This window comes from Molossus molossus, unplaced genomic scaffold (assembly GCF_014108415.1).
Source record: "Molossus molossus isolate mMolMol1 unplaced genomic scaffold, mMolMol1.p scaffold_m16_p_4, whole genome shotgun sequence".
In the NCBI taxonomy this organism is placed as follows: domain Eukaryota; kingdom Metazoa; phylum Chordata; class Mammalia; order Chiroptera; family Molossidae; genus Molossus; species Molossus molossus.
In genome coordinates this window covers 103,942,772-103,967,889 of record NW_023425377.1, presented here as the reverse complement: position 1 = coordinate 103,967,889, position 25,118 = coordinate 103,942,772, and the positions used below count along the sequence as shown (strand labels likewise).

At 42.7% G+C, this 25,118-nt stretch overlaps 1 protein-coding gene and 1 long non-coding RNA gene across 2 annotated transcripts; one reads left to right on the top strand and one right to left on the bottom strand.

Annotated features, from left to right (window-relative positions):
- The first annotated feature begins 460 nt into the window (after positions 1-460).
- LOC118615437 lies at positions 461-15,173 on the top strand. Its single transcript, XR_004956431.1, has 5 exons — positions 461-650; positions 754-873; positions 974-1,198; positions 4,964-5,120; positions 14,990-15,173. It is a non-coding gene; the product is annotated as an uncharacterized LOC118615437 (long non-coding RNA).
- Positions 15,174-17,116: 1,943 nt separating this feature from the next.
- Positions 17,117-24,845, bottom strand: SFRP2 (secreted frizzled related protein 2). Its single transcript, XM_036240720.1, has 3 exons — positions 24,094-24,845; positions 21,661-21,741; positions 17,117-17,699 (listed from the first exon to the last, which is right to left on the bottom strand). The coding sequence occupies exons 1-3, from the start codon at positions 24,590-24,592 to the stop codon at positions 17,395-17,397; spliced, it is 885 nt and encodes a 294-aa protein (XP_036096613.1). The 5' UTR covers positions 24,593-24,845; the 3' UTR covers positions 17,117-17,394.
- Positions 24,846-25,118: the final 273 nt, after the last annotated feature.

Sequence of the window (25,118 nt, the reverse complement as noted above, 5' to 3'; positions counted from 1 at the left end):
GGGCGCGCCCGCTCCTGCGCCCTCCGCCCGCTCCGGAGGCCACCGGCACGAATGATGAGACCCGTGGGGTCAAGGACCCCTCCGTGGTGAAGCAGTTGTCAGCCATCGTCGCTAATAAGACGTCCTGGCGCTGGGCCGGAACCAGCGTTTCTGTTGCCAGGTGACAGGCCTGCAGGGGGCCAGGAGGTCGGTAGGCAGAGGTGTGGGGAGCAGGGAGAAAGAAATGGAGGGGAGAGAGGGAGCGAGGAAGAGAGGAAGGGAGATCGTTTTCTTCTCAGCTCTCTGACCCCAGAAGCATTTATCAGAAGGCGGTGGTCCAAATGCGTGGAGGTTGAACCTCTGCGCACCCGGCATGTGTTCCTCTCCCTGGGCCTACTGCGCCTGTTCCCTAGTCACCGGCAGTTTTAATCTCGGGGAACAGTTCCCTAAAGGCCAACTTGACCCTTCCAAAGATGACAAAGGGGAGAAACTCCGCTGTGGGGAGAGAATGCAGACCCTCTTGGCCCCTGGCTGCTGCCGGACCCTGCACTCTATCCTGGGAAATCACCCACAACTTGCCTTTGTCCCCTCCACTTTCAGGGAACCTCTCCTTCCCCTCAGCCTCAGGCCCAAGTCTGGACTCGTGGCTGGGAACAGGCTGGACCACTGGGGTAAGCTGTTAGGAATACTTGGGTGTTCATTTAGGTCACTGGACAAAGAAGGAACACACAGTTGGATAGTCCGACTTACAAAATACGGCTAACTTCATTCCAGTTTGTGATGAAGTTTTCAACACCTACAAGAAAATACCAGTGGAGGTTGACCAACAGATGGACACATCCCCGCCATTGTAGAACTAACAGCCCAGCAGGGCTGTAGTGACAAATATCAGTGGTAAGTACTTCCTACCCCAGGTCCTTTCCCTGTGTTAACTCATTCAGTCCTCATAACCACCCCAGGAAGCAGATGGTGTTATTATCTCCGTTTCACACAGGAGAACACTGAAGCACAGAGAGCTGCAGAAACACGTCCCCGTTTCAAAACTAGTAGGTGGTGCAGTGGGAACTTGAACCCAGAGAAGACTGACTCCGTGGTCTGTGCTCTTAACCACTCAAGGAAGGAGCTGCACAGGCCATCAGGGACCAGATCAAGAAGGTCTATGTAAATCATTAACAGTCTGGACTGTAGCCTAAGGGGAATGGGAAGTCATTACAGAGTGGTAAGCAAGAAAATGACGTTGCTAGACTTGCCTTTTGACTTGAACGGTGGGGAGGGATGCTCAACTATGACCCAAGACAGGGAGACCAGTTAGAAAGCTACTGCTGTAGTTCCAGTATGTCAATGTGTGCAGGGATGGAGTGGAGCAGAGAGGAGGGATATGGATGGAGCTGAGTGATTTAGGTGATAGAATCTATAAGACTTAGCTGATCTCCAAGGATGGTGCCCAGGTGTGTGTCTTGAGCAGCCTGGCATTTGGGCACGTGGTGCTGCTATCCCTAAAGATGGGAATATTGGGAGAACAGCTGATTTGGGGAAACTAAGGTAATGAGTTCATTTGGACCTGTTGCCTCCCTACCCAGCTTCTGGTCTGTCTTCATGGGGCAAAGGCCGCTTTTTCTCTCTAGGCCAGGATGTCCTCAAATTCTATAATTTTTGTCACAAGAGTGCCTGTTAAATATGTTAAATTCTTTATTACAAAGTGGCTTCCTGCAGACTTGCTACCCACTCCCTGATTGTCGCCCCTTGCTTCACTGCCCTTCAGAGGACAACCGAACTACCTTGGGCTGATGGTGCCACCTAATGGTTAGATCTTGCAGAAATCCTCTTTTTTTCCTTTGCAAAAGATCTTTTTCAAGAAACTTTCTTTTTTCAATTTACTCCTTTCCTCTTTTTGCACATATTAAAAAAATTTTTTTTAAATTGATTTTAGAGAGAGAGGAAGGGAGAGGAAGAGAGAGATGAAAACATTGATGAGAGAGAACATTGACTGGCCGCCTCCTGCATGCCCCCCATTGGGAATTTGGCCCACAACCTGGGCATGTACCCTGATCAGGAATCGAACTGGTGACCTCTTGGTACATGGATTGTACCACTGAGACACACCGGCCGGGCTTCTCATGTATTTTTAATATTTACAAATAAAATGTGTATTGGAGCCTTAGCATTACAGCTAAAATGGGTGATTAAGTATGTTTCAACTAGGTGTGATGCTGGTCATGTGGAGTAGGGTGGTGGAAGAAGGGGTCTAGACATCTGGTGGGGACTTTCCCCTGGCAAAGGGATGGCAGGAGCAGATTCTAAATGGGTATGTGTGTCAAACCATTCAGGCAATGTGAGTGTCTAAGAGCTAGTCTGATCTCAGAGATCACTATGAAAGATGCATGTCAACAATTCTGCACGTCAGTGATTCTTGAGGTCAGGGGCAGACTGATTAGTGGGGTCATTATTTCTAAAAGGAGAGGACACTGAAGCCAGGACCTACCTTGGCTGATGAAATGGCTGCACAGAGATAATTAGGCTAAACCCCTTTCAGTCACCCCCAACATCCTCCCCCAGTCCCCTGTGGGGGTAAGGTTCGCTTTGCAGGGGCAGACATTAGCCTCTTAGAATTGATAGAAATTGTGCAAGGTGGTCCGGTTCCCAACTGCCAGGGCTCCTGGCTAGTGTTCCCTGGCCCTTCAGCTTCACTGGCAAGACCTTTCCATCTTCCTTTAATGAAATCTGCTTTTTTAAGTACTAGTACTCAAGACAAATGAAACCTACTCAACTTTCTTGTTTATCTTGTTCTTTAATTATTAGTATTGTAACACTATTGACCTCTACTTTTTTTTGTTTTTTAATCTTCACCCAAAAATATTGATTTTTATTTTTTTATTTTTATTTATTTTTTATCCTCACCCGAGGACACTTTTTCATTCTTTGTTCAGATAGAGCAGGAGGGAGAGAGAGAGAGAGAAAAAAACATCGATGTGAAAGGGACACATCGAGTGGCTGCCACCCGCACGACCAACCAGGGCCGGGGACAAACTGCAACCGAGGTACAGGCCCTTAGCGGGAACCGAACCCGGGTCTCTCCGGACCGCAGGCCGACGCTTTAACCGCTGAACCAAACCGGCCAGGGCAGGATATTGATTTTTAGAGAGGAAGGGAGAGAAAGAGAAAGAAACATCGACAAGTTGCCTCCCGTACTCACCCTGACCCGGGATCGAACCGCAAACTAGGTATGTGCTCTGACAAGGAATCAAACCCACAACCTTTTGGTGCATGGGACGATGCTCCAACCGACTGAGCCACCCAGCCAGGCCAACCTCTACTCTTTTTTGGCTAAAATGTGCAGTGTTCAGCTCTATTCTGGTGACGTGGAGTTTTGTGAGCTGGCGTGTGGCCCTAATCACCATTTATAACGTCGCCTCTTCAGGAAAGTGAATTCTGCCTTTCAGACCACAGCCTTCCAAATGCACGTTTGGAACACAATCCGCTTGTGAGCTGGGAACTCTGTATTAATGTCTCTTGGCCCAGGGCAGCCCCGCGACCAAATGACATGTGGTTTAAGGTTCACTTAACAGACGGTTCATTTAAATAATGTTAGCTGGGGCTCAGCTTTCGGGTTCTCAGGTTTCTGGTTAATTTGAAGTAGAGGAGGCAGCGGAGTCCCAGCGACCAGACACCAGCCGGGATGGCTTTCCCTGCTCCCTACAGAGAGAGGGCACAGCCCCGCTTTTCATGGGTCATCCTACAGGTGTTAGGACTGAGCCTCTTCCGAGGGTAAGCTTTTCAGTCCTGTTGAACAATTGATCTTGACAAAGAAGAACTGCTTTTAAAAACCAACTCTACTTTCAAGCCTGGAAGTTCAGCTGGGGTCGTTCTAGCTTACTGAGTGCAGAGAGTGCAGAGACGCTCTCAGCAGGAGGGATAACCACATTGAAATCCTCCTTGGGGCCCTTTCCCTTGTCTCCTTGCCTGGTGCATCCTCTAAGAAGTCTCATCTTTACTAAGCTAGACAGCCTGTTCCGGGCAAGCCAGTCCTAACTGTCCTAACTATAAAAACAAGTTAATACTTATTGAATACCTACAGTACCAGGCACCAGGCTCAGCACTCTAGATGTCTGATATCATTCAGTCCTCAAAATGACCCCCGGTGACAGGTATCACCATCCAACATTTTACAGATGAAGGCATTTCAGTTCGAAGAGGTCAGCTGTTTCAATCTAAGGATGCGCAGTGTGTGTGGGCCCACTGCTTCACGGGAAGCACCCCCAGGAACCCCATCCTGCTGCAGAAGTTGTATTCGTCATTTCTAGTTAAGATCAAAGACTTGCCACCATCATCACTACACCTCAGGTTCATTGGGAAGATCACATCGCACCTCTGTTCCACAAAATCACAAAAGAAAGTCACACTCTCATGAAAGAAAGATACAGATGTTTCTATTTTCTCTTAACTTTAGATATGTGTCCTACTTGGGGGCTTGAAACAAGATCAATGATAGAAGCAACAACAAAGGACATGGTTAATTTTCCCTGGATTTCAAAGCCTCCTAGTGTGTACTTTTGGCCTTACTTATTATGTTCCCTACCAATGAGAGGAGCTAAAACTTGTTATAATGCCCACTGGTGCCAGGCACGTCATATCCACTGAATGCTCAACACCTCCTGATGCATTTGGTGTGCTATTATTATCCTCATTCACAGTTAAGGACAAATAAGGACTCTTGACCATCCCCCTGCTTATGACACCCCTGTTCTCTTATCAGGCTCTCCCAGATCTGCAGCGGGAACACATCTTTCTCAGCCCTTTGCTCCCATAGCCTTCTGCATTTGCCTGTATTCCAGACTGCTTTCTGTTTAAGGCGCTGGTGTCCGCCACCAACTGCAAGTGCTTGGAGAGCAGAGACCCTACTCTAACCATCTTTATTCCACCACTGCTTCTGGTACAATGCCTGGCCAGGAGCCAGTTGGGATTGATGGTGTGTTCACATTTCCAGGTCACTGTGCTTCTGCAGGAGGGAGAGTGAGGACGGGTGGCTTCCTGTAGCCCATCACCAACAGAGGTTCCTCCAGGAAGGAGAGGGGCTGTCATCTCTGTAGCCACAGACTTTCCCATTCTGCCCATTACAGGACCATCGAGAACTCTGCACTTCCGTAAGTACTTAAAATAAGAGGCTAAATTGTGTCTTAACAGTTTTCATGCAGTTCAGATGTGCATGTCCTACTTGTTTTATAATGTGGCATTGTTCATCAGGACAGGGACATAGTCTGGCCATCAGTGAGCGATGCTGAGATGGGGCTGGGAGACGAAGCAGTTAGGGGTGAGGCCCGAGTCTGTTCCCTTCTACCGGTCATCTTAATCCTTGTATCGAATAAACATCCATTTTGGTGTTTAGCCACATAATTCTAAAAATATGTGGCTTGCGTGACTGCTGAAGATATGGTTGCTTTTCCAGTTTATTCTATAAATGCAGTAACCCTAGCACATCATGTAATAGTTGGAATAGTGCACTCATGGAAATAAAACACATATTTACATTATTTTAGGTGATCGAACAAATGGAATATTTGCGCTTTAGGTTGTTGTTGATTTCACCTTTTCTTCGGAAAGGATTTTAATTATTCTAGGTTTCTAAATGGTTATAAACAAAAATTTTCTGCTGGGCATGTCAAATTACGACCATTAAAAAAAATTTAATATCTTGGCATAAAATTACTCTGTGTGTGTTTAATTTTTATAGTAAACACATTTTGCTGTGTCTCCAAAGAAGGGAAATGTTAGAAGCCGCCCTGGATACAATAGTTAGTGGGTGACTTAAGGAATAGTTAGATGCTACTAGTTTAAGATTTTCCAGAAGATCTTAGGGTACCCGTCAAAGTGGCCGTAGTTTTGGGGACGACTTTAAACACACAGCTCAAAGGCTGTTTTGTCCTGTTATAACTGTGGAGACGGGCACGTGTAGCCTTAGTGCATAGCAGGACTTGACTCAGGGTCCTGCTTCGACTGCTGACTCTCCCGAGTTTTTTGAGAGGGTTTCTATTTAAAAAAAAAAACATTTTTTTCTTTATTGATTTTTAGAGAGAGGAAGGGAGAGAGAGATAGAAACATTGATGAGAGAGAACATTGATTGGCTGCCTCCTGCATGCCCCCCATTGGGGATTTGGCTTATAACTTGGGCATGTGCCCTGATCAGGATTAGAACTGGTCAATGCTCAACCACTGAGCCACACCGGCCAGGCTAGGGTCTCTATTTTTAACCCTTGGTTGCTGTTGTGTCCATGTTCTAAGTATATATTTAAGTCATTATTAGTAGTGAAATAAGAATAAAAAAATCTCTTGGTAATGGGTCATTTGGGTGAAGACTCAGCAAAGAAAATGGTCAGAGCTGGTAACCGGAGCGTGGAAAACATGGTTATTTACTGGGCTTGGGGTGGGTTAATTATCTTTGCTTTCTAAATGGCCTGAGAAATAGAAAGGACACCAGCCAGTGACTACCAATAAGAGCTACTCATAAAAGGAGACTGAGGCTGTGAAAAGTGAAGTTAAATTTGTTTTAATGCATGTTGATTTTGAGACGTCTATAGAGCATGCAGACAGAGGTGTCCACAGAGACTAACCAAAGCACAGGAGAAAAATCAGGGGGAGAGAGAGAGATTTGGTGTTGGACAGTGGTGAACTCTATAGGAATGAAGAACATTGTCCTGAAAGTCTATTTTGTGGGAAAAGAAGGAAGTTCAGCATTTGGTTGATAGTCCAGAAAATAGAATTTAGAATCAAACAAATTTGGCTACAAATCTCAGTTATAACACACTCACTATGTGATCTTGAACCTTGGGACGTCTGCCCTCCCCCTTTTTTTAAAATAACAGACTTGAGATACAATTCACCCTTTTAAAGTGTACAATTCAGTGGCTTTTAGTATATTCCTAAAACCATGCAACCATCACCACTATTTAATTTCAGAACATTACCCCAAGAAAAACCCTAGTTCATTAGACCTCACTCCTCCTTTCCTCCTTTCTCCGTCCCCTAGCAACCATTAATCGACTTTCTGTCTATAGAGATTTTCTGGATGTTTCATATTAATGAAATCATACAATATGTGGCTTTTGTGTCTGGCTTCTTTCACTTAGCACAGTGTTTCTAAGGTTATCCATGTTGTACCATTTATCAGTACTTCATTTCTTTTTACGGCCAAATAAACTTTCATTATATGGTTATACCACATTTTGTCTATCTACTCATGAATTGATGGACTTTTGGGCTGTTTCCACTTTTGGGCTATTATGAATAATGCTGCTATGAAAATTCATATACAAGTGTTTTGGTGGATATATGTTCTCAATTCTCTTAAGTATATATCTAGTAGTACATTACTTGGTCATATAGTAACTCTATGTTTAAGATTTTGAGGAACTGCCAAACTGTTTTTCAAATTAGCTGTCCCATTTGGCAATCCCACTAGCAAGGTATCAGGGTTCTGATTTTTCCACATCCTCACCAACAGTTGTCATTATCTGATTTTTAAAAAAATTCTAGCCATTCTAGTGGGTGTGAAGTGTATCTCATTGTGATTTTGATTTGTATTTCCCTAATGACTAGTAATGTCACACATCTTTTTATGTGATTATTGGTCATTTACATATCTTTGGAGAAACAGTCTAGATTCTTTATCCATTTTTTAATTGGGTCACTAGTCTTTTTACTGTTGAGTTTTAAGAGTTTTTTAAAAATACATTCTGGAAACCAGTTCTTTATTAGATATATGATTTGCAAATGTCGTCTCCCATTCTGTGGGTTGTCTTTTAATTTCTTGATGTTATGCCCTGAAGCACAAAAGTTTTAAATTTATGTATTTTTCTTTTGTATGGTACTTTCGATGTTATACCTAAGAAATCACTGCCTAATCTCAGGTTGTGCAGATATACTCCTATGATTTCTTCTAAGAGTTTTCTAGTTTTAGTTCTTACATTTAGATCTTTATCCACTTTGAGTTGACTTCTGTATGTATAGTGTGAAGTAGAGGTCCAACTCCATTCTTTGCATATGGATATACAGTTGTCCTGGTATCATTTGTTGAAATGACTATTCTTTCCCCATTGAATAGTCTCTCTTATCTCGTCCTTTCTCTCTCTTTCAGTCTTGGTACTCTTGTCGAAAATCAATTGATCCTAAATATAATGGTTTATTTCTGGACTCTCGGTTCTATTCTTTTGATCTATGTGCCTATCCTTATGCTAGTACCACACTGTCTTGTAAACTGTAGCTTTGTATTAGGTTTGAAATTGGGAAGTATGAGTCTTTGAACTTTATTCTTCTTTTTCTAATATTGTCTTGTCTATTTCTGGTTCCTTGCATTTTCAGGAGAATTTTAGAATCATCTTGTTAATTTCTGCAAACAAGGCAGCTAGAATATTGACAGAGATTGTATTGAATCTATAGATTAATTTGGGGAAGTATTGCCATATTAACAATATTAACTTTTCTGATTCATGAACATGGTGTGTCTTTTTATTTAGTTGGTTCTTTTACTTCTTTTAATAGAGTTTTGTAATTTCCAATGAATAAATCTTGTACTTCATTTGTTAATTTTATTCATACCTGAGTTTTTTATTCTTTAATTCTGTGGTAAATGAAATTGTGTTAACTTCATTTTTGGATTGTTCTATTTTTGTATGTTGATCTTATGTCCTATAACTTTGCTGAACTCATTCATTAGTTCTAATAGCTTTTAGTGGACTCCTTAGTATTTTCTCTATATAAGATCATGTCATCTGTGAATAGAGATAGTTATTGTAGTTCTTCCTTTCTGATCTGGATTTTTGTGTTTTCCTTCCTTCCTTCCTTCCTTCCTTCCTTCCTTCCTTCCTTCCTTCCTTCCTTCCTTCCTCTCTCCCCTCCCATCCTTCAACCCCTCTCCTACCTCCTCTTTCCCTCTTTTTTTCTATCCCTCATTCCTTCCTTTCTTTCTTGCCTTATGGTACTGGTCAGAACTACCAGTACTGTGTTAAATAAGAGTGAATATTACTTATTTATTTTCCTAATCTTAAAAGGAAAGCATTCAGGTTTTCACTATTGAGTATGATGTTAACTGTGGAATTTATGCAGATGGTTTTATCAGGTTGAGAAAGTTCCCTTTCGTTCTTAGTTCATTGAGTGTTGTTATCCTGAAAGGGTGTTGGACTTTGTCAAGTGCTTTTCTGCATCTACTGATATGATCATGTGGTTTTTGTTCTTTATTCTATTAATATAGCATATTACATTGATTAATTTTCATATGTTAAACCAAGCTAGCACTCTAGGGATGAGTCCCACTCAGTCATGGTGTCTAATCCTTTTAATATGATGCTGGATTATCGAGGCTTTGGCATCTATGTCCATAAGGAATTTTGGCCGGTAGTCTTCAGATTTCTTTGTCTGGTTATGCTATCAAGGTAATACTGGCCTCATAATATGAGTTGGGAAGGGTTACCACCCTCTTTTATTTTTTGGATATGTTTGTAAATAACTGATATTAGTTCTTCTTTAAATATGTATTAGAATTCACCAGACAAGCCATCTGGGCCTGAGTTTTTTTTTTTTTTTTCTTCTGGGAAAATGTTTTACTAATAATTCAATCTCTTTACTTATTACAGATCTATTTAGATTTTCTGTTTGCTCTTGAGTCACTTTTGGTATTTTGTATCTTTCTAAGAATTTGTCAGTTTTGTCTAGGTTACCTAATTTGTTGTATAAAAGTGCTCACAGTTTTCCCTTATAATCTTTTTTACTTCTTCAAGGTTGGTAGTAATGTCCCTCTTTATTTCAGTAATTTGGGTCTTCTCTCTTTTTATTTTGGTCAGTCTAGCTCCAGTTTTGTCTATTTTCTTTTTCTTCATTGGTTTTTGAGAGAGAGGAAGGGAGAGGGAGAGAGACAGAAACATTGATGAGAGAGAGCATCAATTGGCCGCCTCCTGCATGCCTCCCACTGGGGATCAGGCCCATAACCTGGGTATGTGACCTGACTGGGAATCGAACGGGTGACCTTTTGGTGCATGGGTTGACGCTCAACCACTGAGCTACACTGGCTGAGCTATTTTCTTTTCAAACAATCGAGTTATATTTATTTTTTTCTCTGTTGTTTTTCTATTCTCAATTTAATCTATTTGTGCTGTAATCTGTATAGTTTCCTTTCTTCTGCTTGCTTTGGGCTTAGTTTCCTCTTCTTTATTTGTCTTTTCAAGGTAGAAGGTCAGACTGTCAATTGGACATTTTCTTCTTTTTTAAGTAGGCATTTGCAGCTATTTCCCCAGACGTTACTTTAGCTGCATCCCATACTTATGGGTATACTAAGTTTTTGCTTTCATTCACCTAAATTTTAAACACATTTAGGACTGTGTTGTTTAATTTTCATGTGTTTGTGAATTTCCCAAATTTCCTTCTGTTATTTATTTCAAATTTCATTCCATTGTGGTTGGAGAACATACTTTGCATGATTTGGGTCCTTTTAAAAGTTTTGAAGCTTGTTACATGGTCTAACATATGTTCTGTCCTCGACAGTGTTCTATGTGCACTTGTGTGATGAGTTCAAAGATTTTGGGGCTGATCAGGGAAAGACAGGAGCAGGAGATGGCAGTTTTCCGCAGGCCTGTTGGGTGGTATTTGGACAGCGTTGCACTGGAGGGACCTTCCAGAGACAGAGGCTACCCTCCAAAAGGGGAATAGGGTAAGGGGGTTCCCAGGGAAGCGGGGAATGGGGAAGGGGCTTATGTGTCTAGGTGATGTCACTCAGCAGTCGGGGTCTTTTATAACCTCAGGGTTTATCTTGTCTATGGCTAGCCGATATCGGGTGCAGTTTTGCTGAGTATACAAAGCAGACAGGGTCTAAATGGCTAAAAATATCCTTATTTTGGATATATTTAAAGCAATAGGATATGTAAGAATTTGAATTTGGCTTTGAGCCAATGTTGCCAACCTGCTGTGAAAAAGTAAACAACATAAGGCCCATGTACAGGGGCCAGCTTCGGCCCGTTTATTATAAATTTGAGAAACATGTGCATTCTGTCTGATGGAATGTGTTGTGAATAGATGTCTGTTAGATCTAGTTGGCTCATAGTGTCGTTCAAATCTTCCATTTCCTTGTTGATCTTCTGCCTATTTGTTCAACCCATTATTGAAAGTGGGGTATTGAAGTCTTATTGCTGAGTTGTTCATTTCTCCACTTTGTCCCCTTTCTGCACATCCCTCCCACCTTTTCCTTGCTTAGATAATCCCTTATCGTATCATAGGAAATAGTTCAGCATTCATCCTGGTGGTTTGGCTCTGCCGGGCAGGGGTAATGTTACTAGTTTGGGTGGTTTGTAGTTTAATTTTTCTTTTCTAGCCTTGAATCCAGGCCAGGGTTCACCCTCTGGAAGATAAGAGTTTAATGAAACTAGGCCGAGTTTTGAGGACTGTGCTACGCTTAGATTCAATTGCAGCAAGATCGTTAGAAGTCTGAACAGTATAGAGATTGTTACACTCTCCCTACACCACCCTCATATTTTCATTCTGAGAACCAAGAAAACACTAACTTGTTTTCATTAGGTATAGGTCAGTATACAATGACCTGGTTTTCTTCTAAGATGACTATTTTGATGCTTTAAAAAAAAAATTAAAAATAAAATGCTCCACCCCCCCCCCACTTTTTTTTGGTTTTGAGTCTCCTGCTTTATTGACAACCTAAACACAATGTTTTGCCCACCATAGAATAAAGCACTACAAGAAAGTCTCCTTTGTCACATAGGACCCAACTGCCAGGCATTTGACACCTGGCTACCAGTCCCTCCTTTCATACCCATGGCAGATGCCATCAGGGCCATGTGTATATATATCCTTTTCCACTGAATGTCTGTTCAAGTCTTTTATCCATGTTGAAGTGTATTGATTTCTTTTTTTTTTTTTTACTGTTGAGTTTTGAGGGTTCTTTATATATTCTAGATACAAGTCCTTTGTTGATTATGTGCTTTGCAAGTATTTTCTTTAATCTGTAATTTGTCTTCATTGTCTTAACATGGTCTTTGTTCGCAAGCTTTATTGAGATATAATTAACAAAATAGTAAGGTATTTAAAGTGGACAATGTGATGATTTGGTATATGTTTGGATAGCAAAAATTTTACATTTTTAAGAGGTTCATTTTATCATTTTTTTCCTTTTATGGATTGTAGTAAAATCTAAGAACTCTCTGCTAAGTGTTAGGTTTTGAAACAAATTTATCTTCTCTTTTTTTTCCCTAAAACTTTTATAATTTTACATTTAAATTCATGATTTATTTTGAGTTAATATTTGTATGCATTGTGAGGTTTAGATTTTTTCTTCTCTGCGGGACATCCAAATACTCTGGTACCATTTGTTGAGAAGGCTGTCCCTACTCTGTTGAATTGCTATTACATCTTTGTCAACAATTAATTGGGCATATTTGTGTGGGTTCATATTTGGATTCTCTGTTCTGTTCCACTGATCTATGTGTCTGTTCCTCCACCAGAATCATACTGTCTTAATTACTCTAGTTAAATAGTAATCCTTAACCTTGGGAAAAATGATTTCTCCCATTTTATTTTTTCAAAATTATTCTGGCTATCCTAAGGCTGTTCCTTTTCTTAGGATGAATTTGAGAATAGGGATGTCCATGTTTCCAAAAAGTTTGCTGAGAGTTTGATAGGAGTTGTATTAAACCTATAGATTAATTTGAGGAAAATTAACATCTTTACCATGTTAAGTCTTTTAATCTATGAACATGGTATCGCTCTCCAATTATTTTGGTCTTCTCTGATGTCTTTCATCAGCATTTTGTAATTTTTAGCATACAGAACCTATATATATATATAACATAATATATGTATTATGTTAGATCTATACCAAAGCATTTTATTTTCTTTCCTTTGGAGCGATTGTAAATGGTATTGTGTTCTCAAATTTTGAGTTCTACTTTGTTGTTAGTATATGTCAATTAATTTTGTGTGTCAATTTTGTATTATTACTGAAGTCACTTATCAGTGGTTGGAGCCTTTTTTGGTAGATTCCTTGGGATTTTCTTTGTAAATAATCATGTTGTCTGTAAATAGAAATGTTTTATTTTTTTTCCTATCCAATATGTGCCATTTATTTATTTTTGTTGCCTTATTGCACTGACTAGAACTTGCAATATAATGTTGAGTAAGAGAGAATGAACATCATCTTATTTATTTATTTATTTTTTATCCTCACCTGAGGACATTTTTCCATTTTTTGTTCAGATAGAGTGCGGGGGGGGGGGGGAGAGCAGAAACATCGATGTGAAAGGGACACATCAAGTGGCTGCCACCCACATGACCAACCAGGGCCAGGAACAAACGGCAACCGAGGTACGCGCCCTTAGCAGGAACCGAACCGGGGTCTCTCTGGATCGCAGGCTGACGCTCTTAACTGTTGAGCCAAACCGGCCAGGGCCATCGCCTTACTCTTGAAGTACTCAGTCATTTACCATTAACTATGATGTTAGATGAAGGTTTTTTGGTATATGCTCTTTGAGAATAGTTTCCTAGTTTGCCGAGCAATTTTATTATGAATGGGTACTGAATTTTGGCAAGTGCTTTTTTTTTGTTGTTGCATCAATTAACATGATCATATGATTTTCTTCTTTAACCTGTTGAAATGGTAGATTATATTAATTTTTAATATTAAAATAGTTTCGCATACCTTGAATATATCCAACGTGGTTGTAGTATACATACTCTTTGTACACTGCTGGATTTGATACGATAATATTTTGTTAAGAATTTTTGTGTAAGTTGGTGAGACATGTTAGTCTATATTTTTCTCTCTTTTTTGTGCTATCTTTGTCTGGTTTTGGTATGAAGGCAATGCTAGCCTTACATAATGAGTTGGGAAACATCCCTTCTTATTCTATTTTCTGGAAGAGATTGTGTAAAACTGGCATCAATTCTTCTATAAATGTTTGGTAAAATTCACCAATGAAACATTCTGGGCCTGGAGATTTCAATTTTTAGTATTATTTTAATGAGAACTTATTTGTACTCAGAAGAACAAATGGAGTCCAGGAAGACTGTGTCCAGGAGGGTCTGAGAAAATCTGGATCTCAGTTACTGTTGTTTGTTATGTGCTTAGGTGTCACATTAGACTGTGAGCTTCCTGAGAGTAGCCATGTGTGTGGGTCATTGTTGGGACCTCAGCACCGAGGGTAAGCACTCCACACTGATAACTGAATAAATAGATCAATGATGGTAGTTGGTGCTCAGTAAATCTTTGCTGAGTGAATGAATTCGTTTGTACTGGTACAATGTGTTGCAAAGGCAAAAATCACATCATTGCATAATGACTGCACAAGGGGTACACATGGCTGAACTTGCTTTTCAAGGTGATCCCCTCGCCCCCATCAAGAACATTGAAAATGTGATAGTAAACAAGAGTTAATAGGCAAAAAATCCAAACTAACGATCATTTGATGAGGGAAGAGACAATGATGAATGGAGGGTGCTATTAGATAAAATGGATCTTTTTTAACCCTGTGAATTTCAGTATACTGATGTGTGTACGTGCACAGAGCCTTTGTTCTTTGTGCACTTAGGAAATGCTTCCCAAAAAACTCTTATAGATTTATTCTTGTACAAAAGCTCATTTTCAAGTTATTTAGGAAAAGGAAAAAATTACATGCATAATAGATATGCAGTTTTCATACTTTAACTTTTCAGTTTAGGCTGATCCCCTATTTGGGGCATTTTAACAGTTAATTAACAGGTCATGAATCATGTTAGGAAACTCAGAAACCCAGTGTCCTCTGATTACTTGCTTTCTTTCTCCAGTAATGGATTATATTCAGGTTTCCATCTGCTTACAAGAGCACTCTGATAGTTGTAAACATAATTAAGAATAAAATCATGATTAATTCAAGAATAAATGAGCCTTATATAGTTGGATCATCATGAAAAACAAAACAATATAACAAAATGAAAAATTAAACAAAAACCTAGTTGCTTTACCCAAGCTCGTCTCATTGTCTCTTAGCTCCATCAAAGATGGGATTGGAAAGCCCAGAGGGAGGCGCACATGGCAGGAGGCAGGCACTGGAGTGATGTCTCAGCCTAACTCCTGAAAACATGACCGAAGGGACTATGTCTGGCATTAACGTACTCTCCAGAGCTGAAAGTTCTGCATCCCATTATATGGCACGTTACTTTGGCTTGATTGGAAAGGTAAGATTCAGATAGGTCAAGTTCTTCCAAATTGACTCTTTCCATTAATTTTTGATGCATTGTACACATTTCTCCCTTCTGATCTTTAAATCCTTGGTTTATTTTTTCCTTTCTTTTGTAGTCTATTCTCTCTCTCTCTCTCTCTCTCTCTCTCTCTCTCTCTCTATCTATCTATCTATCTATCTTTTCCAGGGTCCCTGGTTTCTCTTTCCAAATATTTAAAATGAGAGTTGGCCTCGATCCACGAGTATCCCCTTTCTAGTCTGGTCCATATGTAGCTTGTAGGAAGAGGGTTGTGTCTTGAGTTTGTGGATTCAGATGAGAAGCAGAGTCAAGTGGCAGGCCAGAGAAAAATGAAAGGGACTGACGAAACTTGTGCAGCCCAGGCCATGGCTATGGTATTGATTTTGTGGTGCCAGAAGAACTCGAAGTACTGGAGCAAGGTCATGGATGGATATGTTCAGGAAACTTTGAAAGTAAGTCAATAAAATGCCACCAGATAAAGGCTTCACATGAACACCACTCAAAATGTCAGGTTTGATGGGGACCCTCTTGCTCTTTTGCATTTCCCACACTTACACTTCATGTAACTTACCCATTATAAATATATACTTGTAATTATATATTTTTATATAATTTATTTTCTTTCACTCCCTCATGTAAACTCCATAAGAACAAGGACTACGGTATGTCCCCCTGGCACTTAGAACAGGGCCAGGCACATAACAGATGCCCAATAAATACTCGTTGAACAGATGGGCGCCACCACGTTCCTCAGATCCACTCCCAGGTTGAATAGAAGAGAGAACGTCCTTTGAAAGGCCGAATTCTCCTCTGCCTCTTCTGAGCCATGCTGTCTAACCCCTGAGCCCGTCTCCGTCGTGTTTAATAGAATTTCTCTAGACGCTCCCAAATAATGACGCATTTGGATGGACATTTTATGGATGTCTATCTTTCTGTCCTTTTAATGTTGGTTCGTCACCATCCCCTCCCTTCCTCGTCTTCCAATCACACTTCAAATTGTGGGTTAAAGTGGGGAAGGAACTGATATTTTTGCAATGGTTATTCTTTTTCATTATGAGAATCTCCGGGAATGGAAAGAACCGTAGAGGCCATGAACCTTAGGGTTACAGTGTTGCCACATGGCTGCAGCTGAACCGCGGAGAAGGGACAGGAGCAGGACAGTTCTTCGCAGAGCCTGCAGATCTCTGCCTCCCTGCGGGGTCCTCAGTGTAAACATCTGTAAAAGGAGACGTGGGGCTCAGGCAGGAGCCTGGTGCTACAGAGGGGAAACACTTTGAGTCACTTAATGAACAGACACTTCAAACTGTGGGAAGGCTGGACTTCAGGAGAAAGCAGGTGACCACCCTGAGACAGTTCCCTTCCCAATTCCTTGTAGTAAAAAAACAGAAGACAAGTAGGTAGAACAGGATGTAAAGTTTATATACAAGAATATAATGTTGATCTGAAATATTTACAATGTTGGTTAAAGCAATATTTTTACAACTTTTTATGGTCAGCTACTATGTATATTACAGGTAAGCTACAATGGTTTAATTTGCAAAAATAAGAAAAAATGTTTTAAACAAAGCCTAAAGTACTCAGGTCAATTACACAATGTATCTGGTGTGCACTTTATTCGAAGAAACCGCGCTATGATGCTTAATGTGCTTTTCATAAATGGAAGTGCTCTACCTGGAAATGAATACGCGCCAGTTCAGTTCCCAACGGGGTGGGGCTGAGGGGTGTTGAGATAACAGCCAGCTTTATCTCAACCTGGTTTGAGACCCGCAACAGCTGGGCCACATACACAAATGAAGCTGTGTATGTTACGGCAACGTCAGCAGAAATTCAAAATCAGGCGACCAAACCGGAAAAAACATCAGACCCAAGTCACAGCTTTACCTATTCAAAACTAGCTTTAAAGTGAGCTATTTTAAAACTTCGTAAAAAATATGCATGGTTTTATTACTTTGAATATTTCTACAAGACTTTTTTTTTTTTCCTTTATGTGAAAACAGGTATCCATTCCTGGGGCCTCCTAGGGCCTTATAGCTCAGGAAATGTTGGGGGTGCAAATGTGCAAAAGGCAGGGGACGCTGCTCCAGGCTGAGGCCAGAGCTGCAGGGACTGTGCTTGGGACAGAGCTGAGGCCTCGGGCGGACGTGGTGAGCCGAGCCCTGGGGCTGGCCTGTCGGGCGCGAGCCGGCGCCTGAACTAGCACTGCAGCTTGCGGATGCTGCGGGAGATGCGCTTGAACTCTCTCTGCCCCTTCTGCCACCGCTTCACCGAGGTGATCACCAGCTCCCCGCCCAGTTTCTGTCCCATGACCAGGTAGGGCGCGTTGATGTCATTCATCTCCTCGCAGGTGCACTGCAAGCTGTCTTTGAGCCACAACACCGACTTCTTCAGGTCCCTTTCGGACACCCCGTTGAGCTTGTAAATGGTCTTGCTCTTGGTCTCCAGGATGATTTTCGTATCTCTGTTGATGTAGGTTATCTCCTTCACCTTTATTTTCAGTGCTATTAAGAGGGGATGGAATCACTCCAGTTATAATGGGGGAATACAGACTAGGTTGGGAGCCCTTCCTCCCCCCATTCTACTGCATATGGTGTGACCAGGCTTAGGGGGGACAGAAGAGCTTCCTAGAGCTAAGGGGCTGCCAGGGGCTGAGCGAAGGGGGTTGGGAGCTGGGGCAGCAGGTGCTCCATTTCGAAAGCCTCAAAGGGTTGGCCATGCACTTTGTTTCCAATCAGCCACCCTTTCAAAACTCCCTTTGTGGGACCCAATTAACTCTCCTCTCCCGCCCTGGTGTCTGTGTGCAGGTCGCATGTGGTTTGTGCTCTGCTCTCCTCAACAAAGGACTTCCCCTATTGGAGACGTCAGCATGAAAAGAAATGCCTGACTCTTAGGTGAAATGTGATCTTCTGTGGCTGTAAACTTTAAACTCAATTAATTACGTCGGATAGGTTTTTGGACAAACCTGTAAGGAAATTATATCACACAATCATTGTTTTCTAAAGAACAGACTACAGGGAAGGAGAGTTGATCTTACAGCTGCATTTGATTTGGTAAAGTAACTAGGAGAAAAATATCCAAGACTCTTTTTAAGAGCACATGTTTAGCTGTAAAAGTGTTTTTCTGAAGACCTCATCCTCATATGCTATCATTTGCCTGTCCAAGGCCAGGGCGTTTACAGATCATATAGTACTGTTTCCAAAATGGATATTAGACTCATTAGAACGCTAAGACTGAGAGTAAGTGGTTTACATAAAAGACACATTTTATAGTCATAAACAGCATGCTTTGGGAAAGAAAACCCTGCAAACATACATGCTGGAATTACATTTCAAGAATCCATGAAGGCAGAGAAAGGATAGAATGTGAAGGTTGGAAGAAATCATCCAGTTAAAAATCTCTTGTTGGCACGTGAAGGGTCTGGAATGCAGAGAAATGTGGTGACTTACACAAGGTTACCCTGTTAGGTAGCGTCTTGGCTGAGGTTAGCTCTCAGAACCCTGGTTCCCAACTCCCCTGTAACACCAATGTGGCCTCATAAGGCAACTTCCCATTTCTTGTCCTGGTTGGAGCATTAACTCACCCAACTGTAAAGTATCCTAAGACCCCTGGTGCCACTGACATTGTTCTGTACAGGTATGTACAAGTCTAGCTTCCTGACCTGGATGCAGTTTAAGTCACTGTTAAAATTAGTAATAGAGGAAGAGTTTTGTGTGTATGTGAGTATAGCTGCTTTTGGCGGCCTTTTTCTTTCTGTCTCAGCAAGGGAATTTGGCTAAGACTGACTTTTCTAGTCAACTGGGAAATGAGCAAAGCTCGGCCGGGTAAATCAAGGATACGGCGACTTCGCCAACCATTACTGCCTGACACGCGTCTGAACCGGACTGAGTTCTCGGGGTTTATGAGACTTAATTCATAGAATAAGTCACATGTTCCTGTGGCCTCTGTGTACGGTGTGGGGGTGGGGACAACATATGGTGAGAGAAGTGCTTCTATGTTGCCTGGGAGCCTCGTTTATAGCACAGATAGAGCATGTGTGAGATCTCACCTGGTCAAATTAAACATTCTTGAGCTCCAAGCATCCAAAAAAAAAGTCATCACTTTTAACCAGAGGGAAGATTTAGTACACATACTTCTCTAGCTTTAAAATAACCAACTTTGCAAAAGATTATCATGGGGAAAGTCAGGCCCGTCCTCCCTGGATTTTTAGCTGGGACCAAATATAGGGAATCCAAGCCCCAGAGTAACGTTCCCTAGCCCGGAAGATGAGAACAGGGATGCAGGATGCGGCAATCAGAGGTGCTGATACCATCCGACCCAACAACAGGTTGTATACACGAGCAGGTTGTGTGGGCCTTTGTTTCTTCCCCAGCACTTTTACCACTGAACTAAAGAGGTGTTCTTCATTTTCCGTGTACTTCAGGTGTGCAGTGGGGAAAGAGTGCGATGTGGAAGAGATCAGATTCCTACCCTCGTTCCTTCTACCCCTCCATGACTTCCTCGAAGCACAGAGGCCACGGGGAATATTGCTTCTACCCCAGGGGTGCAGGATGTCCTTGCTACAACCCAGGTTCATTAGCCCTTTCAGGACAGAAATGAATGTGGGGAAATAAAAAGCGAAGCTGGTGAGGTATCTACTGTGCTACTTTCAATGTGATGTCTTCTAAGTTGTTTAGAAAGGCTTTTCCCTCTAAGGAGAGAGAATGCTAGCTCTCTCTCTCTCTCTCTCTCTCTCTCTCTAAGGAGAGAGAATGCTAGCTCTCTCTCTCTCTCTCATACACACACATTTTTTGGAACCATTCTTGACAGAGCATCCTTAGGAAGGTCTTCTGTATGGTAAGTCACAAAGCAGGCAGTTAATGTGTGTGTGTGTACACATGTCTCCTAAATGAACTGTTTTGGAGCCCCATAATATAACCACCATTTTCATGGAAGTCAGGAGAGAGATCTGGATTAAATCTTGTGCAAAGGACATAAGCTGCCAGAAGAAGATATGTTATGAAAATTTTAATATATATTTTATTAAAATTCTACTTTTCTCTCTTGCCCTTAATCCTATCTGGTAGCACGGAAGCAAGGCCCTGGAGGTCTGGGATGGCGGCTGCCCACTTGGCCTTGAGAGGTGTATATAACTAAATATAGACATATGGACGGCTGTTATCCCATTTGTGGCTCTTGCTGAGGGAAAGGACTGTTTGGGACAGAGTTGCCTCCTTTCTTTGTCCCTTCCTTGGCATGTGATGCTTCTCCTAAAGCCGTGGCACTGGTTGTTCTGGGACCAGCTCAGGGTAACCCCAGGACACTGCCTGGAAGAGACCTGGGGTTGTGAGGAGCAGTGTTAGGATTATTCTCAGAGTTTCAGGGACCTGAGCAGACCTGAAATTTCTGGGAGGGCGTTCCTCAACAGTGGGAGCTGGAGTGATTTCTCTCAGTCTCAAATACTTTATTGAGGACATAGAATTAGTAACATAGATCTGTTGGAGTCTACTAGTATTTGATAGAGCAGAGATCATATCTGTTTAAGGGTAAGGTCAGCCTTCTGCATGAATGAATGCTTCTAAGGGGTACTGACCACTTGAACACACCAAGAGGTGCCTGCTTTTGGAGTGGGATGAAGGCCAGACGCCCCAGGAATCTGAGCGAAGTTCTTGGCCAGTCCCAACGTTGAATTTGGCACTGATCCTGTGTCCAGCTGGGCTCCTCCCTCACCTTGGAGGTCTCGGGACAGCCGATAAGGTGCAGACAGAGTCCTGTGTGGATAGTCTCCAACCTGCTTTCCTCTTACAATATTCTCTTAAGGGTAGTGACTTACACTCTCTGGAACTTGAGTAACATATCACACGTTATTTATTGTCCCCAAGCACCATGTCACCATGGAGCTTTCATGTACCCTGCCAAGTAAATTCCTAAACTTTATTTCTTCTTTTTAAAATTAAGGAATCCCTCCCCCGATTATTAACCAGCATCTTAGATATATTCACTAATGATTATAAATAAAGTAAGAATAGCTTAGTTTGGCACTGGACTGAATTTTTACTTGTGGCCCACTTAATACCTTCAATGTGTTTTGCTGGGGCTCATGTTTGCATGTTTCCATCCCTGGTGCACATGTCAAGTGTCAGAAAGATAACATGGCCCAGGATTAGGCTTGTTGGCAAGAAAAAGCCAAAGTGAAATGAAAAATATGCCATTGAAAATTAATAATTTGAATAATTCTCATTATTTGATTATTGCTTAACAGAACAATGAATCTCATCTAAAAAGATACAACTCAATATAAGGTAGTTACATAGAGACATGAGCATAGGACAGAGCATGTTAGATGATTTTTGGAAAGGTGAACGGTGATGGTGTCTTACTCAAGCTTTATCTAGCAACATCTTCATGATTCGCACCTTTAAGTTTTACTGGTACAGAAAACTTCTGAAATGTGAAATCTTTTGTTGTTGGTGGTGTATTACTTACCAAAATCATTTTTGCAAAGAGTTTCCATTATGTCGTTGTCATCCTCGTTTTTATTTTTGCAGGCTTCACAGACCTTTGGAGCTAGAAAGGTGAAAAATGAGTAAGTTTGCTGAAAAGGGAACAGCAGGTGGCGTTTGTGAACAACTCAAAGGGGCTCACCCAGGCAAGAGTGCAATTGTCCTAGAAGACCCCAGCTTCTGCCTCCTTTATAAAGGAAGGGCCAGTCATTCCTATGGTTGCCTCCCATTTTTGATGGACAAAAATGCTCATATGCTGTGTTTAATAAATGATGACTCCCCCCCCCCAAAAAAAAAGGGCGTCCAGAGCAGGTGTAGCTACAGTTAACTGGGACAGGTTTTGGCTTTCTAGTTCTTCCTCCGCATGTCTGGAACAAACTCAGTCTCTGAAACAGTTGTTCCAAAGCCTCTCTGAGGAGAAAGCACCAGCAGACTCTTGAGATTTGGGAGAATTTGGGAGAACATAACCACAAACGACTGCCAAAAGACTTTCTCGGCTGTAGGACACCAGCAGCTGGGTCTCTGCAGGGCTCCTTAGCAGAGCTGTGTCTCAGGAGAGGCCTTTCAAGCAAGATATTTCCTAATCTGCACAGAGGAAGCTGGCTAGCGGTGTAAGGGCCACATAGGGGCTCTTTCCCACCTTGGAAGCACCTTGGTAAGCATCGCAGCCTGCTCTAAACGGTTCTGTATCACCGTGAGCTTTCTCCAAGTTTGTGCTTGAGGTGAGCTACATTTATTTCATTTTTATCTTTGTCCCTGGTACAGATTCTTCTTGCCCCTCTTTGTTTGTTTCAAATTTTCAAAAACAAACAAAAGAAAATCCAGCCAACCAAACCAACCAACCAAACAAAAACCAAAGCTTTCCCTGAAGTTTACCAAAATTGAAGCCAATTGTCTCTGGGGTCTGACCCAGCCTAGGACTGAGCACTAGCACAATGATCAGAGCCTACTGAGCCTACAGAGCCAAAACAGTCTGATTTCTTGGGAAAAGGAAGAAAAGAAAGAACATTCCTTTTCTCCAACTTATAAATGTTCTGTCTATAAAATTCAGGTGAAACTTGATTTTCATTCATATGAAATGAAATTTTCACAGAAAAAAACTTTCTGGGATTCATGACCGGAGAGGCATTTAACACAGAAACATGGCAGCACATATTTTGAAGACCATAAGCTTTTATTTTGAAAGGAGAAAGTGGCTTTTGGGAGAAAGGTAGTATATAACGTTGGTGCTGATAGTGGAAAGAAATAAAAACAAAAGCAGCACACATAAAACTGCCCTTAACTCCCCTCACTCAAACAAAATGAAACATTTCCAATTAGGAGCTCTAGGAATGTATATAAAATGTTACTAACCTGTATTGGTTGGTCTGTGGTGTATGTTGGACAAATGTTTGAAATATGCCAAACATTTGCAATAAATTAGAAATCTAACCAATAAGATGATTGCACACTCATGGTGCCTGCCAGGAAAGACTGCTAAGCAACATTGCATTTTCTTTAACTAATGATGGCTGTAGGAAAACAATTAGAGATTGAAAGGGAGATGCTGCTGGAGCCCTGAAAGGGATTAGGAAGCCCCCTTTCCATCCCAGGGGGACCTAAATCAGCTCAGACACATTGTATATGTTTTGCTTTCAGGAAGAATATCAAGAGCCCATGAGGTTTTCATTGCTTTGATGGTTTTTGCACAGGAACTCCCCCTCTGTTTTATAAAAACTTGGGAAACTGTTTTTTTTTTTTTTTTGCATGGTTTTCTCCAGTTAATTAAAACCACTCCTAAGATAAAAGCTGACTTGTGATAGAAAATGATTCCTGGAGATTCTCTTTATGCCCTCCCCCTTAGACACCTGAGCAGTTCCAACTAATGCTCAGTTTTCAACACGATCCGAGCCAGTCCAGCTTGTACTTCTCAAACCTAAATCGGCAAAGAACAAGTACCTTAAAAGACTGTCTGTTTTGTGGATTTGGGCTGTCCTGTCTGTACATAAATGTTCCTGTGCCTAGAATCCTGGCCAGTGGTGAGAATGTGCTGCAAGAGGCTGAACAAGAAGCCTCTGGCCAGATGCGCACCAACTCCTCCACACAGGACTCTCAACATTTACCCCCGACCCAGCAAAAATAATTGCATATCTTAAGGAAAAGATGCTTTTCAGTTATTCATTTTCTGTCTTTCTTTCTTTTTTTAAAAACTGTGCTCGGGAAGGGGATGAGAGGCTTGGGTATGTGTTGTGTGTGTGTATATGTATTTCAGATTTTTTCACGATGACACACCAAGGCAAGGAGAGCACGCATTCCACCAGGACTGGCACCCCAACAGGGACGCATCATGATGAGGGGTGGGGACCTCAGGATTCCCTTCCTCCCCCGGAAAGTCTTAGCAGAGCTCGGGGAGGGGGGAATAGAGAGGAAGGCTTACCTTCCTCGGTGGCCGGCAGGAGGTGGTCGCTGCTTGCGAGGGGGATGCAGAGGTCGTTGTCCTGGGGGAAACGGTCACACTCGAGCATGTCGGGCCAGGGGAAGCCGAAGGCAGACATGACCGGAGCGCAGCGGTCCTTTACCTGTACACAGAGGGAGTGGCACGGTTGGATGATTTCGTCCAGGTCATCGAGACACACTGGGGCGAAGAGCGAGCACAGGAACTTCTTGGTGTCCGGGTGGCACTGCTTCATAACCAGCGGGATCCAGGCGCCCGCCTGTTCCAGCACCTCCTTCATGGTCTCGTGGCCCAGCAGGTTGGGCAGCCGCATGTTCTGGTACTCTATGCCGTGGCACAGCTGCAGGTTGGCCGGGATGGGCTTGCAATTGCTGCGCTTGTAGGAGAAGTCGGGCTGGCCGAAGAACAGCCCGCGCGCCGAGCCCAAGCAGCAGTGCGAGGCGAGGACCAGCAACAGCAGCGAGCCGGGGCCCTGCGGCATGGTGGGCGCGCGACCCCAGGGGGCGGAAGGAGCCGAGCCGGGGAAGCGCGAGGCGGCCGGGGCCGGAGCTCGTCCCGGGCCCGCTCGCTTGCTCGCTTGGCGCGGCTCGGGGGCCTGGAAAGTGGGCGGCGGGGCGGCGGAAGCGCCGAGAGGCCAGGCGCGGGTAGCACTGCGCGGGCGAGGAGCTCTCCACTCGGCTTCGTGCTGCAAGTCCGCGCGCAGCTCCGGGAGGCTCCGACCCGGGGAGCAGTGTGAGCCGACGCTGGGGCCCCGCCAGAGTTTTCTTGGCCTTTTTAATGCAAATCTGGAGGTGGGGGGGGGGAGCAAGGGAGGAGCCTGTGGAGAGTAATCTGAGGAGGGTTGGTCACTACTCACTTGGTCTGGTTTTCCTTTGAGAATGCCCCTCATGCGCTCCCTGGAAGGAAATTCTGGCTGCCCCCCCCCCGCCCCCCAGCTACCTTTACGTGCTGCCGAGCGTGCGCTCTTGGATTGTTTTAAACAACAAACAAATAGACCAGCCTGGCAG

Coding starts and splice junctions, on each gene's coding strand:
- SFRP2 (XM_036240720.1), bottom strand. CDS start 24,592: ATGCCGCAGGGCCCCGGCTCGCTGCTGTTGCTGGTCCTCGCCTCGCAC. Junction 21,742..24,093: donor CCTGCCGGCCACCGAGGAAG/GTAAGCCTTCCT, acceptor TCACCTTTCTAG/CTCCAAAGGTCTGTGAAGCC. Junction 17,700..21,660: donor TCTTTGCAAAAATGATTTTG/GTAAGTAATACA, acceptor CCCTCTTAATAG/CACTGAAAATAAAGGTGAAG.